Source organism: Lacerta agilis, chromosome 9 (genome assembly GCF_009819535.1).
Source record: "Lacerta agilis isolate rLacAgi1 chromosome 9, rLacAgi1.pri, whole genome shotgun sequence".
NCBI classification, from domain to species: Eukaryota; Metazoa; Chordata; class Lepidosauria; order Squamata; family Lacertidae; genus Lacerta; species Lacerta agilis.
This window is the reverse complement of record NC_046320.1, coordinates 52364917-52382191: the sequence shown is the minus strand read 5'-3', so window position 1 is coordinate 52382191 and position 17275 is coordinate 52364917. Positions and strand designations below refer to the sequence as shown.

The 17275-nt window shown below is 38.7% G+C and overlaps 1 protein-coding gene across 6 annotated transcripts in view; it reads left to right on the top strand.

The window, feature by feature from the left end:
- Window positions 1-12410, top strand: part of GSTCD (glutathione S-transferase C-terminal domain containing) — a 51773-nt gene extending 39363 nt beyond the window's left edge. For all 6 annotated transcript variants that reach the window (XM_033160338.1, XM_033160332.1, XM_033160334.1 and 3 more), the window contains 5 exons: window positions 531-659; window positions 3355-3488; window positions 5363-5393; window positions 9250-9319; window positions 11986-12410. In XM_033160338.1, coding sequence (XP_033016229.1) covers window positions 531-659; window positions 3355-3488; window positions 5363-5393; window positions 9250-9319; window positions 11986-12122 — 501 coding nt within the window. In that variant the 3' untranslated portion in view covers window positions 12123-12410. The remainder of the gene's footprint in view (window positions 1-530; window positions 660-3354; window positions 3489-5362; window positions 5394-9249; window positions 9320-11985) is intronic.
- Window positions 12411-17275: the final 4865 nt, after the last annotated feature.

Here is a 17275-nt window from a genome sequence, read left to right as displayed (position 1 = left end):
AAAGTCGGGCCCCCCACAAGGTCTGAGCGACAGTGGACCGGCCCCCAGTTGAAAAAGTCTGTTGACCTCTGGTCTAGCAGAATATAAAAGTTTTCAGCATGCATTTAAAAGTTATTCACACAAGTTGCCTGCAGAATCTCTATTGGCAGAACCAGACTGTCCCTTTCAATGGGGCAGTAGCAGTCATAGGTGTGTTGCTGCATCAGTGTCAGGCTTGGAAGCCCCTCTGATAGGTTAGCAACATGGGAGGTACTTCGCATTATACTTTGAAAGCAGGCCGTACAATCTTTCACTAAGAAAGCAGTGAAGTTTGCTTGGCATGCACAAAATCCTGCATAGTCTGGTTTGATTAAAGGATAGAGTCAAGTTCAAGTCTGATGTTATTAATGACTGGACAGATACATTTCTGTTTCAGAATACAACTCTTCCCCCCCCCCTGCCTCCCGCAAGTGCTTCAACATGCTCTTGCAACAATTTTTATTTCACCAAAAAGTTTACCATAACAAACTGTTATTTTGTGTAACATATAGATCATATTGGTAGAAAATAAAGAGTTGTCACTGACACGTGCTGAAGAAAGAAGCAGTGTGCTAGGATTGAACAACATTTGGTTCATCCAAGCAAATATGGACTATTTTAAAGGAGCTTTTAATATAGGGGTAAGTGATTTTGAAAATATTCAGACTTTGCTGTTACGTAATGTAATGTTAAAAAGAAAATACTGTCTTCGTATATTGTCTTATCACTTATAACATAATATCACTTAATATTATGTAACCTCAACTTATTTTTCTATAAACCCTGCTATTGTATAAACTTGTGTTAACGGGAAATCAAAAGTTAGAGTTTTGAGCTATTGCTAATTTGTTGATTCCCAACAGTTGTGCTGTGCACAAAATAAGTAACTCAAGTGGCCTCCATGCTGCCTTATAAGGCCAAATGAACATACAAGTTCAGAAAACAACTGAAGTTAATTAGTGCAGTACTGAAATGGTGGCATGGCAAAGAGGAGGCAGGAGGATTTTATTTTATCTTATTGCAAGCAAATAGTAATAACGGAGCATTGAAGTTAGCTCTTGGAAGAGTGCGTTTAAAACCAGAACATAATTAGCTGTGTGAAATGTCAGATTCCAATAATTATTACATTATTCAACACGAAGAAGTATGAAATGTCAGTAGAAATGATTTCTTAATAGTATAGTGACAAGAATACTTGATACAAATTCAGTTGATACACGAAGAGGCAGGAAGATACTAAGAGATTGTGCAGGCATACGGCAGTCTGGTCCTTGAACATATTTAAGGCTGTAATACAGTGGAGACAAACTTTTTCCAGTGCAAGGGTGGTGTTTCCTTCTCGGCAGCCTCCTAGGGTCACATGCCAAAGATGTGCCCTGCCTGAAGCAAAAGTGGGTAGAACAATAAATGTAAATGTTACCTTTCACCACACACACTCACCACTCTCTAGCCCAGGCTTCCTCAACCTTGGCCCTCCTCGATGTTTTTGGCCTACAACTCCCATGATCCCTAGCTAGCAGGACCAGTGGTCAGGGATGATAGGAATTATAGTCTCAAAACATCTGGAGGGCCGAGTTTGAGGAAGCCTGCTCTAGCCTCTATCCAGGCAAGCAAGAGTCGTGGTCAGAGTTGAAGGGCAAATTCCAGCCAGGCAAAAACACTCAAGGGTCATAGGAAGCAAAGCCAGTGAAGGGGGTGGCCTAGCGAGAGAGAGCGGCTAGGGAGAGTCCCAAGGTCCAAACAGAGGCCTAGAGTGCCACATTTGGCCCTCAGGCCTGAATTTCTCCTCCCTATTAAACTCAGTGGGACTTTTTTCTGAGTTAGTCCTGTTAGGCATTGAGAACATCTATGGGAAAGATGGGGATCCCTTGAGCCTCCAGGTGTTGTTGAACTCCAATGACCATCAGCCCCAGACAGCCTGACCAGTGTTCAGGGATGATGGGAGTTGTACTCCAGCAACATTTAAAGGGCCATGGTTTCTTCCCCATTCGTGGTCTCTTTGGTTTCAGATCTTGGCTAAGTTCAAACTGTTAAATATTAGCCCACCGACAAGACTGTCGGGGAAGGACTAGACGATTTGTACTCCGGAAGGGAGGAGCTAAAAGGAGAGGAAACCACAGGGCTGGGCTGCATTAAGCATCCTCTGGCCCAAAGAATTAGGCGATGTGAAAAAGAGCTAACACTGCAATCCTATATATGTCTACTCAGAAGTAAGTTCACAAGTAAGCTCTACTGAACAGCCTAAGAGAAAACAAAATGATAGTGCAGTTAGGACAGAGATAACTGACATAAAAGATGGGAATCAAAAACACAAATCTGGATTGGGTGAGGTGCCACATAAACCAATTGTAGAATCAGAGAGGGAATGTTTATAAATTTAGTTGTTCTTATTAGCAGATGGTGTTAAAAAGGTGCACGACCCATATCAGCTGAACACCTTTATTATACAGTCATATTTGAGCCGGAAATTACTTTGGACGTGGGGCGTTGAAATAATTATTGCTGCTGTGTGCATAACTTGAATATTGCCATGAAATGTTTACTTTAATATTTTCTTGATAAATTTCTTGCAATGTAATCTGTAATCTGTCATAGCAGTGCTGCAGAGTCTAGACTCTTAACTAGTCTTAAAAAAAAACACCAACCACAGTATCTTGAGTTCATCAACCAAACCCAAACATTTTTTAAGCACTATGTAGTTATCATGCTTATAGAACTATCTGTGACTGAAGCTGTCATCTCAGGTGACTGAGAGTAAACCTGGCAGGAAGCATTTCAGTTTGTTTTGAAACCTATGCCAGAACACTGTCAAATTTCAGCTATCTCCATGTTCAGCATAATCAGCCATGATTCATTTTGGAGCTCTGTGAATGAAATGCATAAGTAATTCTGGAAAATTCCTTTACCTATGAACCTTTCTGGGCAATTTTCACGCATTGTTTGATTAATATCTGAGGCCTGCAGTTTTTGTTCTTATCTGGAAAAGAAATGGCATCTGGCCCTATATGGTGATTAGAACTGTCAAAAAACCTTGGGTTGGGACCTTTATGTATCGTGCCAGATTTTAACTTTATAATGTTGTTGCACTAGTTGGTTTTGGATTAGTATTGTATTTTATATCTACTGCCAAATGTGAATATATTTTATTGAGCTAGCTACATTTTGTCTCAACGTAAGCAAAGAAAATAACGAATACTGTATTATCTGGCTAAAAAGATTGATTTTGCAACAGATTGCTCTCTTTCTTTGATGTTGCAGTAATTCAGCCATCCAGAAATGGCTGAATAGTAACTGAATGCACAGTTATCATTAAATTCCATTGTTTTACTTTCACAGGTAGCACTGCATGCTTGTGGTGTGGCAACAGACATGGTGATTGAACGCTGTGTCAAAGCTCATGCAGCGTTTGTTATCTCTCCATGTTGTTATGGCTTCATTCAGAACACAGCCAAGTTTGCATTTCCACAGAGGTCAGTGGTTTATTGACATCAGTGTGTATGTGTGGAGAGGAACCTGGGTTGACATGTATGGCATTGGCTACAAAGGCCTACAATTCTATACAAACTTACTAGTGAGTAAGCTCTGTTGAGCTTGGTGGGTGGTATCCCAAAAAGTGCTTCTGCTAGTGCAAAAAACAAACAAACCTGCTTGCACAATGAAACTTCCCCTCCTTCTCCTCTCCCCATGCACCCCCTGTGCCCTCCTCAGATCTGCTGCAGAAGGTTGGGGGGAAATCCAAAACAGATATAGGTGGTGCAGGCAACACACAGGCAGAGGAGTGGGAGAGGGAGTTTCATTGCAGCCCAAAGTCCTTGTGCTAGCAAACTACTTTGTTGGATACCACCCACTGGAGTTTACTTTTGAGAAAAGTTGCAAAGGATTGCATAGGTAGTGAATGTGTTGGTCCCACAGAACAAGAAAAATGCCCAAGGCCAACAATACCTTTATTTTTAACACCTTGGACTTAAAATGCTAGAAGACTGCTGTCAAGTGATGTGAAGCTCCACCTGAGGCTCAGATATTCAGAAGAAGACATGAGAATAATAGGTTGGTTGTGCTGCTTCTGTTTAAGGGGAACAGGTAGTCCCAAAGATGAGTTACATCCTGCTCATTGTCACAATGGCTGGATGTGTCACCTAGAGCTATGACTTCATAATTCTAGCTGTAAAGATACATTTCTAACTGTTCTACAAATCACCAGTGACATTTCTGAAATGGAAGTTAGTAGCAGCTATAAAAAAGTACATAATACATGCCTGCAATAAAGAGCTCTCTCCGTATGCTTGCGTCAAATTACGTTTATTGTTTTGTTCAGAGGCTTAATTAGCCTCGCCTAATCATCCAGGCACACATAATTTTTAACATTTATTACACCCACAGTTGTAAACCTTGGTTCTTTTAAATAAAGTCATTGATCTATAAATTAGAAACTTCTACAATGCAAATCCCATGATGCTTTCTCAGAAATAAGTCTCACTGTGCTCATTGAGGATTGCAGCCGTGATGCACCTATGAAAGGACCACAGAACATAGTAGAAGTCCAGTAGTGCTTCAGGTGCAAGAATATGAAGTCATATTATTTTTATTGGATTGAAAACAGTCCTTTCACTTTCCAGTTGTGACCGCTTGACTTTTGTGATTTACTAGAGTACACAATATTGTGCAGAGCAGGAAATTAAACTGCATCCCTCTGTTTCATTCTTTATTATAACAATTCTCAGTAGTTGGTACAACACCAGTGGTATACAATCTGCAAAGACACCTTTTATCTGCTACTTTTTTCTCTGTGCAGTTTCAAAGATAGCCCTATGTAGAACCAGTTCATGTGGAGGTAAAGGTAAAGGGGCAACCATCTTTCTCCAGGAACAAGTGCACCTGTCCCACCAGCATGTGCAGCAAACCTGGCTACAGCCACCATCTGACTAGTTTAGGAGCAATGCTATTATGTCCAAAAGTACTCCCGAGTTGCAGACCTGATTCTAAAAAGGGCGTATAATCCCAACCAGAGCAGACTGAACATTGAATCCATCATCAGCCCTATGTAGGATAAATATATTAAAAGTCAGGTGGCTTTCTTTCAGTGCGTCAGTAGCAGTGACACGGTACAGCCCTATGCATTTGTTTAGCATTTAAAATATCTTAAATGATAAATGTCTATAAATGATAAAACTTGGCACATTATAGACATTTACTAAAAAGAACAGAAACTCTCAGTAGTGTCTGCTTCTGGATCTTGTTCAACTTCCAGATAACAACCCACCCAAGTATTTGTTTAGAATTCAGCCATATGCCTTAAAATCGTCGTTTCTCATGGTGATCAAATCCATCTTCTTTTCTATTTCAGCCGTCAATTCAAGGAAGTGTTATCCTATAAGGTATGCAAAAGGTGAAGCTGTGGTTTAGAATTTCTTTCTGTGCCCTTTTCTGTGTCTTTCTGTATAGTTTGAGTGGAATGAGTAATTCTCTTTTAATGATAGGGTTAAAAACACATCAGAATAGTGAAACTTCACCATTGCATTCCATGTGTTCCTTCTTTTTTCTTTCAGTGCAGGAAAAAGACATTTAGTAAATAACAGTATGGAATACATTTCTCTGTGTAGTTTAATTTACATCTCGTTTTTTAGTTTCAATAGTTTCTAAAAGTAGATGACAAGATCATAAAAAATAAATTTAACATCTTACCATTATACATGTTCTTTGTTTTCCAAATGTATTCGCGATTATTATGAAAAGAACAATGATAAAACAACTGAATTGTTTCACTATAAAAGAACCGTATTCATCCATCAAGTGTGCATATAGATGTCAAGAACCTGTTGACCCTTCCAGGAGTACTTTCTTCCTAGCCTGGTCCACTGAATATTTTGGATAAGCCTGAAGGCTTTTGTGTGCATCTTTATGCCAGTTTCCCATTTTTTAACTGTTTCCCTTTATGGCTGCTATTTCCCCTTTTCATTTGATTTTCTTCTATCCAGATTCAATTTGGACAGTGATGGCTTGAAATTGCTTTATTTTTCTCCCAATTGTATTTGAGATGTGGTTTTTGTAGTGAACAGCATCTGAATTAACAACCACATTTTCATAAGATGCAATTTAAACATGCTGCTGGGAAGCTGAATTGCTTTTGGGACAAGTAAGCCTAGTGACATAGTTACAGAAACAAAGAGTTTAAATAAAAAATAAATTTTCATATTAATTCCTGCCAATTTGTTATGGACATATAGATGAAGCTCATCGCCCACAAGGAATGTTCCATTCATTTCAGCAGAAGCAAGCACTTCATGTGTGGAATGTTTTCCATTGAAACTTGCTCCAAAATGTAGAAGATAACCATGTATGTTTCAGCTCACACAGATATGCTTTGAGGTCTTTCTAAGAATATGTAAAGAGCTATGTTCTGCCTTCTCTCTGGCTTGTTGAAAACCGTATTTTACTTTAATGCCCTATTTGTCTAGAAAATATGGCATATTCATTTGAAAAAATAACTTATTATTTACAGTATATGCAGGGCTGGATTTAAGTTTGATGAGGCCCTAAGCTAATGAAGGTAATGGGGCCTTTTATATGTCCAGCTGTTCTTTGTCAACAACCAATTGTCACTGTTTTTTGTGTTGAATATATGCTATGTGGTAATTTATGAACCTAATAGGTATCTAAAGCCATTTGCACATAACAAATAGGAGCCTACACAACACAAAACACTGTTGCTGTATGTAGGTTTTATTTTATTTGTTTTTTATCTTATGTTTTGGAAATGTACATCCAGTTATTTTTTCCTTTACATTTTTTGGGGGGCCCCAAGAGAGTGGGGCCCTAAGCTATAGCTTGTTTAGCTTATACGCAAATCTGGCACTGAGTATATGCATCTTTAACTTTGTCTAAGACCATCACATAGTTCACTGGAAAATAATAGTTGATACATTTTCCATTGCATTACATTTCCAACCTTCACATAAATTTTGAAAAGACTGTATTTTATGAGAAAAATTAATGCAACCTTTTAAATAGAACATAACAGATATCAAATCTCCACAGGTTTTAAGAAGCATATTGTTTTAATAAATTTGTATCAGTTGATTTTTTTAAAGAAGAAAACTTGTGCTAAGAAGCCCCTCTAAAATCAGTATTGTATTATTTACATGGATCTAGACCAGATGGTATCTCAGTTCAGTGTATAAATTTATATATTTTTGGTTCTGTAGGCTTTATATAACATACAACTTTGCATATTGGATTGATATATTTTCAGTTACTGATGTGTTGCCAAAAGTTGGAATGTGGTGGCTAGACACTGTGTCACTGTCTCCATAGTTCATCTTAATTTTCTGTTTCCTATCGCTGGGAAATTCAAGGATTAGTGTCAAGTAAAACCAAAGCGTTATTATAGAGACTTGATGATTCCCACCCACCCCATTCAAAATGGCAACTGTGGCATCCCACAGTGAAGACTCAACTCATTGCTAACTTTTTAGAACAGTTTGTAGCAAGTTCTCTTTTCTCATGGGAAATAGTATATATACATTTCAGTTTGAAACTGACTATTCATTTTGAAACCTATTAGGGCTGAACACACATAATGGGAAACAGCCTTGAAAGGAAAAAGAATTTGGCCAGGGTGATTTTGATTGGACAAGCAATGGCGCATATGAGAGGATGCTTAACCCATACCTTGCCTGCCATTTTTCCATGTTTCCCTCTCCCGAAGCTGAATATTGCATATTTTGCTCTCTACAGCTCCCCAAAAGTTAACTATCCCAAATACCTTGTTGGTGTTGTTTTGTCAAGGTACAGGAATAGCACCCTTCCTATAGTTTCTAAAAATATTCTCTAAAAAGACTATTTTATTTTTAAATCCTGATAACTGCATATTTTCAACATTCCCGTTTCCTTCTTAATTTATTTAATTGGATTTTAGCCATCTTAGGCATTTGTTATAGAAAGTTGGGGTTAAAAATGCAACAAATAAATATTTCGTCAGGACAATTATTACATAGCAAAAACAAAGAGTATAATATCCAACTATGATTTGGAAACCTAAAAATTCAAGAAATCCTGCAAAATTAAAATCCCTGTTGTTTCAAAAAAGCAGAATGGGAGGATTTGTCGTTTGTAAATGATATTACCTAAATTCCTTCCAAAAGTGTTTTGTGTTCTCACATACTTATCTCCATCTAACATTACAAACAGCTCTGTCAAGATATACAGCTCTGAAATGGTTCTGATTGCTGTGACTTGGCACTTGAAATTGCAGCTGTCCAAGCTAGTGCAGCTGTCAGCCAAAGCACTGTTAGGGCATTTTTCTTTACTTTTGCACCCCCCCCCCCGTCAAAAGCATAATCACTTCTAAGGTCTAGTCTGTGTAAAAGTATATTATAAACCATGTTGCTGCGAGTCATAATATATGATCAACATAACCTAATTGTTGTTCACCAGGTGGGATTGATAGATTTTTGTAGCCTAATTCTATGATTTGCTATACAAAGGAAAACAAAAAGGCCTGGGTACAAGAGTTCTTTGGGCACTGCAGTGTTGTGAGTCTGGTGTTTTGCCACAGTAGCAAAACACTGGGAACATAATATGATCCTTGCTGGATTAAGCTAAAGACCCATCTAGTCCAGCATCCTTATCTCATAGAGGCTGACCAGATGCCTATGGGAAGCTTGCAAGCAGAACAGAAGTCTCTCCTCGCTTATTGGTGTTCAGAGGCACAGACAGAACATAGCCATCATGGCTTGTAGCCACTGGAAAGCCTTATCCTCCACAAGATTGTCCAAGTTGTTGACTACCACTACAATTAATGGAAGTGTATTTCATAGTTTAACTATGTGCTGCATGAAGAAGTACTTTCTTTGCCTGTTTCCCATCTCGCCTGTGTTGATAAAGCTTCATAATACAAAGCTTCCATGGGTCAGATGTGATACAGATGCTTAAGGATCTAACTACAGTGTTGAAAGAGTCCACACAGGTCATACCAGGCCATCTTAGGCTAATTTGAATGCTTCAGTTTATACCCTCTACTAGCATCCCTTTCATTGGTTTCCAAAACTAATGTCATGCCAGAAGGACCTATTCTGAATAATATTGCATAGCAAAACAGGCAACTCCAGTCAATATTGGGGGCTTCAGATGTACACAGTATCCCAGTATGTGCTACTATGGTAGCCGGGTTTTGGAATAACGTAATGGAAGAAGCTGGCAATATTTATCTCTGTGTGTGTTTTTCTATTCTAGGAGCACATGATTCTTTGCCGATTTGCTGATCAGACAGCTGTCCAGCTTCCCTCAGAACGCAGGCAAATAGGTACGCTTTTCCATAGAACAGCTGTTGTGTAGATTGCATACACTCTACTTGGTGATGTGCTTAGCTTACTATATATGGGTTGCTCTGGCATGCTTATCAACAAGGAATGAAAGTGCTGTTTCTCAGAACACACAGGGAGGTGTCTATAGAGATACAGTGAAATAGTTTTCTTTGCTGAAGCTCAGTTTAAATCTGGGGTTGAAAGTATCACACAGTGATACAGTGAACATTCATCTGTTACTTATAGTCCAATAAAGGAGATGATAGAATTTGAGAAACAAATTCTGATGCCATTGGGAGCTAGTAACAATGCAAGGGAGCTACTATAGTGCAAGAGCTGGAAAATCACCCGTTCAAATCTCACATCAGCCATGAACTAAATAAGTGGCCTTAGGCAAGCCCTTTTCTTAGACTCAATGGCTTCTTTGCCTTTTTAATCAGTTCTACTAATTTGTTGGTTTTTTATATTAGAGTTATGTTTTCTTGCAAGCTACTCTGGGAACTTTGTTGGCTCGTAAATGGGGCATTGATTTTCAAAAAATAAAGACAAGGTGTTTGGGATAAATAGACAAAACAAGGTTCGATACTGTTGCATGTTTTGGATACAAAAATCACTCAGAATGTATAACAGGCAGTAAGAAGAAATGATGCCTATGCATCTAAACACTTTTGTGGTGGCTAGGAGGACAACAGGAAGCATTGAGGACTTGAGATAATCTTACCTATTTTTTCACAAAAACTGGCAAAACTTTAAAGCCACTCCTGTATCTGGAAAGGAAAATGTGCTGACAAGGTCACAGCTGTGAGTTCAAGAGGTGCCACTCCACCAAATGGGAGTGGGCATTTCTTCCAGCCCTTTGATGATATGGGAAGGAAATGTATCACTTAATGAAGGGTGGAGTGGATAGCTGTAAATGAATCACAGAGTGTCAACTCAGCATTTCAGGTAAATTTGATGTTGTGACACTATAGTACTTCCCCCTCCCCCTTTCAAAGATAAAGTAGGTAGAGCAGACATTTGTGAACCACAAAAAAATGATCTCTCACTGGTATTTTTGTTCTTCTCCTTGTTTCTTCTGAAGATATACTTGACATCAGGCTTATTCGCTCCATTAAAAGAATCTCTTCCATTTCAGTCATCTTTCTTCACCTTTTAAACTTGCTAATGGGTGTGTGGTTGGTGAGGATTAAGTTTTGTTTTCAAATGACTAGGGTAAAGGTCAGATCAGATCAGCACTAACCACATGCTCTGTTAGAGGCAGAATCAGATAGTGAGATTCTACATAAGGTGTACTATTTAGCATGCTTACTTGGGAGTAAACCTCATTGAATCCAGTGGTGCTTCTTTCTGAAAAAAAGACACACAAGCCTGCAGAGTTAAAATTTTCACCACCACCACCATTGCTTCGTTTATTATAAAGTTGATTGTTTTTGCATTAAAGTTCCAACCCAAAATGAAACAATACAACAAAAATATCTTTTCTACCACTGCACCGCCACTCATTCCTTCCCAGTAATCATATAAAAATATATATAATATAAAAATAACTTGCAGCACAATCCTGTGTGTTTCTGTTTGCTGGATTCAATGGGGCTTACTCCCATTGTTTGCTGGATTCAATGGGGTATAGCATTGCAGTACGTAGTACAATCTACCTACATAATAGGTTGCAGATATATGCTGTTATGGGTAACAAGTCCACTTTAAACATGCAGATTCAGGACTTTTGAAAATTCAATTCTATTAGTTATCTTAAGGGAGGTGGCATATTTATTTTTTTCTTCCATATTCAGAGTTCTTCAGTAATTCAACATGCTTATTTTATCCATAATATAATGGGATATTTTGTACATATTGTACTCAACATTCTGGAATTAAATGTTAACAATTTATTTTAAAATGTAAAAATAAAATTTGAAAATATTTTTAAATAGTCAAATGTTCAACAACAGCAACAGTGCAGATTATCAGCAAGAATATTAATTAGCAACAATATTACAAAATGTTCTTGCAATTAAATATGAGTGCTCTAGTCAATATTGTCCACTCTGGCCAGCATCAGTTTTGTTTCAGCCAGAAGTCATTTTTAACTGGTAATGCCAGGGATGAATCCATACACTTCTGCATGTCTTCTAACACTGAGCTCCCATGTAAATACACATCTTTCATTTATCTTAGCTTAGTATGCATACATCAGCCTTTAATCCATCTCACTTGGTCACACATCTTTCTACTCTAAATATTATAAATCAGGTGTGGGGAATCTTTGCCCCTCTAGAAGTGGCTGAACTACAATTCCCAAATGCCCCAGTAAGCATGGCCAGTGTGCAGGGATGATGAGAGTTGTCGTTCCTCAACATAATGAGGGCCAAACGTTCCCTACACCTGATATAAAGAGACATTTCAGCTGTATTAGAAATAACCAGATTAGGAAATTATCCCAAGTTGCATTAATAAGCAAAACAAAGGTCTGAGACACTGCAAAATATATACTGGCACCACTACTGTTAACGACTGATACTGAAATGACCATACTCACTATTGTTGCAATTGATGCTAGGATACCCATTTTCATCAATGGGTGCTGATGCTGAAATACACATTTGCATATGTAGTATTACAATAATTATGGGAAACTGTATATATTATTTGTTCTTATTTTTAGGTAAACACTGCATGGGACTGGTGGATCTGGACCGGGCTTGGGGCGTTGAAAAATGCAACTACTCTGCACAAGTGATATCAATGGTACCAGAGACATGTTCCCCAAAGAACAACTTGATAGTGGGTGTCCCAATTTAGTTCAAAGGGCTTTTCTGATCAATTTGAATTAATAATCACTCCTTGTGATCAAAGTCCAGTAACGTTTTGGAGATACAAACTGCAGCTGTGAAGCAGACAGTACACATCTTGAATCCATTGTCTCCAAAATAGGGAAGCAGAGAGGAAAGGGGTTGGCAGTGGGGCTGCTTGCAAAGCTTCCTAAATCCTCCTTGAAATGCGTGATTAAATGACAGCTGGTTCTCAGAGCAGGAATATCCCAAAATGTCCATCTGCCCCCACAGTAATACCAATAAAGTTTTTTTTTTTTTTTAAAAAAAAAAAGCTTCATCACTAGAAAGGTGATTTCATTTCCTTTTCTATGAAGATAGATCTTGCATGTTCAAAACAGATTTTGCAAGTATTTTTGTACTCAGACTTCGACTATACTAACAAGGGTACCCAACTACAGTACAGAACTCAACTCTCATCATTAAAATCTAGTAACAAGCTTATTCTGCAACCATGCTAAGAAAGTGGACAATAAAGGTTTTTCTTCTTCTCCCATAACACTGGGAGACACTTGATGAGTTAGAATGCTGGAATATTCAGGACAGGCCAAAAAAAAAGTACTTTTTCACGCAGCACTTAGGGCTTATCCATAATTCCTCTAGTCTCGCTGCTTTCACCTGGAGAAAACCACTCTTTAGCTTTCAGTTGGAGCAAACGGCAATTCAGGTTTTCTCTGGAGCTAAAGAGTGGGTTTTCCTTGGGAAATGAGTGGGGGCAAGAGGGGGGTGCTTGGACCACTCAAACCTCTGCTTTCTAGGCACAGGACAAGCTGAAGTGTGGACAATTCACTCCCACAAGAGGTAGTAATGGCCACCAACTTGGATGGTTTTAAAAGAAGATTAGACAAATTCATGGAGGATAAGTAGTATGATTGGTTACTGCCCAGTATGGCTTTGCTCATATTCAGAGACAGTATGCTTCTGAGAACAGAATACTGGACTTGATGGGCCTGAGCCAGCAGGCTCTTCTCATGATCTTATGCCGACTTGCCACAGCAACTCCTGGTCCTCAGACCCTAGTCGGCATGAAGATTCCTTGAGAAATTGTACTTTGCAGAATGCTGCTTTTATTCTTAAAGTAATCTTCTCCAATTACGACCAACAGCTTTATACATATTAACACAACCAGCTTTCTACCATCCGACCAACCCACCACCACAAACAGACCATCAATGACCACTCGATATATATACAGGCATATGAAAGGTGAAAGGTTGCATGAGTCATGCAGGCTTTGCCGATTCATTGTAGGCTGCCGACTCAGTTCCTTTTGTATTAAAGAAACAGCGGCTGTTTGAATAAACATTCACAAATTTATTTCGAGAAACACATGATAGATGATGTAAGGATATGTACAAAATTACAACATGCAGAAAATGATAAGTATAAACAAATTGGAGAAGGGAGCTGAGGGAAGTCTTGGGAGGGTGGGAGCAAAAAAAGGGGGTGTATTTGATTATTTTGATTGATAATTGTTTTGCTTAAAAAATTATATATAAAAAAGAAACAGCGGCTAATTTTAAGCTGTGACACTAAAAACATTCTTGTTTGGACAAGCCTACCCAGATACTTAGAAAGTTGAGGTAATTTTAATATGCTTTAGTATTTTAACTTTTGTATCTTTTAAGTATGGTTGTAATTTTTTCTTGATTATTATGGCTTTTACTTTTTTGTAAACCACTTTCAGGTGTGTGTGTTTTTTACAATCAAGTGGTGCATAAATTTTATGAAATGAATTAATAAATAAGCAGTGCTGTGGTTGTGCAGTAAAAGTATTTATTTGTGAATGATTCATCTGTTGCTTTTTTGTATATAGGCAAGGAACATACGTATACATTTTCTTAAATTTATTAAACAAGCAAGCCTATAGAAATCACACTTCATTTTAAGGACTTCTCACCTAATGAGATCTGATATTTTGCTGCTTCTTTTTGCATAGTTTTTAGTAGTGCACAAAAGATGGTGGCTGCTGTTGCTGTAAAATTTCAACATGTTATTTCCTACCAGGTTTCTGTTGTGCTTGCTGTCTTTAATCTCAGCAATTTTCAATTTGCTGTTGTATTTCTGAGATATAAAGGCATGTCCAATGCACATTGTTGTTGTGTTTAAATTTTAATCCTGCTGGATATAGGACTGATCAACCCATGGAAAAAATACTAATGATCAAGTTATCTGGTAGATGTTTTCAGAGCAAAGAATGCACAATTGGTTTTTCCCCTTGGGCAGCCCAATTTCTGGACAGAGGAGTCCTCTTAGTATTAGAATTACTTCACTTCTAGTTAATTGTCTGACCTTACTTTTCCAAGTAATTCTTCACACAATCGTTTGTAAGCATTGCAAGATGTAAAGTACAAAGGGTTCTTTGAATACCAGATCTTGCAAACTATGCAAATATGAAGGGGGTCTTTGAATATCAGATTTTTAAGGGATATGGGAAATGGCCAAGGAGCATCAAAGAAGTCCCTGTTGCTAGTTCCTTAATATGTGGAGGAAGAAGAAGAGGAAGAAAAGTTTGGATTTGATATCCCGCTTTTCACTACCCAAAGGAGTCTCAAAGCGGCTAACATTCTCCTTTTCCCTTCCTCCCCCACAACAAACACTCTGTGAGGTGAGTGGGGCTGAGAGACTTCAGAGAAGTGTGACTAGCCCAAGGTCACCCAGCAGCTGCATGTGGGGGAGCGGAGACGCGAACCCGGTTCCCCAGATAACGAGTCTACCGCTCTTAACCACTACACCACACTGGCCCTCCACACTGGAGGCACAAATGTGATCAGTAAAATCTTGGACCTCCTGTGTCCTGGCACTCACACTTTGCAGTTCTTTTCCCAGGAAGGTGCTCTTACCCATCACACTGGGCATCCTCAGCAAATTAGCAAAACATTTGCTTTTTAAGAAAGCAATTTGCTTCTATTATCCTTGGATGATAAAGTGTCCTGTCTACAGTTATAAAATATTAGTATTCTTATTGTTGCTCCACTTCAGTTGTTTAGACTTTGCATGCTTTAATGCCCCCTTGCCATGTGTATGATTTAAGAAGAAGGAAAAACAGTAAGCCACTGGAGAAGCCTTTGCTTGCACTAAGTATACCAGAGTAAAATTGACAAAATAAATATAAACAAAATCAAATGTCCTTCACACTCTCGGAGATGTTTCATCAGAGGAAACGGGTCAAAACTATAGTAAATATGCCATGTTCATAGCACTCTGTTCATAACCAAACCCTTATCTGCAAAAGTGGAGATAAGAGTTTCCGTATTTAATAGATGACTACAGCTGAGCGGAACACAGCAGCACTCATTTAGTATGGTTTTAAGCCATACTATGACGTTTGTTCCATATAATGTGACAGAGTGGGGAAACTAACCTGGCAGTGAAAATATGGAGCAAATAGCCATTGGTTAAAAGCCAAACTAGACACCACATGGCAGATGTGAGTAACAATCTCCCAACTATTTATTATTTTCATTATCATTAAATGAAAGGCAGGGACAGGAAGCGACAGTCTTAAGTGGAGGAATGGTGAAAGAGAGCCTGCTTAAACCTTCCCCTTCAGTTGGTTTTCAGTTCAACACACACATTTCGCTCAAGACTGCAGCCTCCTAAGGCTTCACTACAAAAAGGAAGAAAAATATTGGAAGACAGTTGTGATAGCTGCATCTGTCATGCAACGTCTCACCTGGCCCTAAGCCAGATCTGTTTGTTTGGGTGTTTGCAAGTCTATAAGTTTTATAGGGCATTCCTGCAGTTCCACTGTATTTATTGGGGCTTACTCCAAATTGCATAGAACTGAAGCCTTGCAACTCAATCCTATGCATATTTACTCAGAAGTAGGCCCCGCTGTGTTCAATGAAGCTTACTCTTAGGTAAGAGTGTATTGAATTTACAAGCATTATCAGTTTAATTTCTCAACCAATCAGCAGGAGCTTAATAAGAAGGCCCCAGTTTTTATCAGTGAAAGCTAAATAGTGAAGCTGAGGGCTGAAGACACACTTTGTTGTTTCTGGAGATGTTTGGGCGTGCCTTTGTAATATGAAATGAAATAAAAGATATTAAAGATAATTCAGACCCCATGAATGCGTAGCTGAAATTAATAAGTTTTTGCCCCAATGTGTATCACTTTACACTTGTTTACATGGAATTTTGTTTGTCATTTTACTGTCTGCTCAGTTTGGAAAGCTCCTTTGGTGGCTCTTTGTAACACCTTTTTGTTTTAACCACCCTGAACAATTTAGTATCGTCAGCTTAAAAACTGACTCCCAAATACTAAAACTAATGGATCACAACTCCCAAGTTAAGAAGTAGCATGGTCAGAAAGATTCAAACCGAGAAGAATTCAGTTGGGAACTTGATCTGGGACATGTGTAAACCTAGTGGCATGGTACTATCAGAACTGAAAAGGTGACAACATATTTAAAGTTTGGTACAAGAATGATAACAAGCAATGTATCGTATTGTCCTCTTTCCTGCATATCTACTCCATTAACAGTGTATAAGTTACAAAGGTGTGTCCCAAAGCTTTCCAGCATCTAAAGAGAAATGTGATAAGGCAAATGGCTCTTGACCCTACCTAGCAGCCACCTAGCAGAAACAGGGAGAATGTTGGGAGACTGGCATCAACTATAGGAGGGAACCCTGAACCCTGTCAACACAGTCACAGCTCAGGTACTCAGTGGAAGTAGGGAGGGAGAGAGAGAAGCAGATGGCTAAGCAAACAGACTGACAGATATCTCACGTGCACTGGTAATGACATTTCAAAAGTGACAAGTCTGGAGAACAGCCAGCAGCTGTGAACAACATGGCTGTAGAAAATCAGGTCCGGGTGCACAGTGGAAGCCCTTTGGTAAATTAGACATGGTAGAATATTTTACAGATAGGTCACAGTCGACCCGTGCTATGCAAGAGCAATTTAACATTGGAATGTTAAGTAGAGGATTTGCTGTGGACACCACCTGATGTGTATACAAACAGCCAATAAGACCCTGGACACAACTCAGTGTCTCTGGGCAAGAAATCAGCTTGCTTTATCTTGCCACACTTTTTGTCTCTGGTATGCTTGTTTCCTTTGCCTGCTTTAACTCATTCCAACTTGGCATGTGAACAAGGAGCCAAGAGGAATATTTGCCA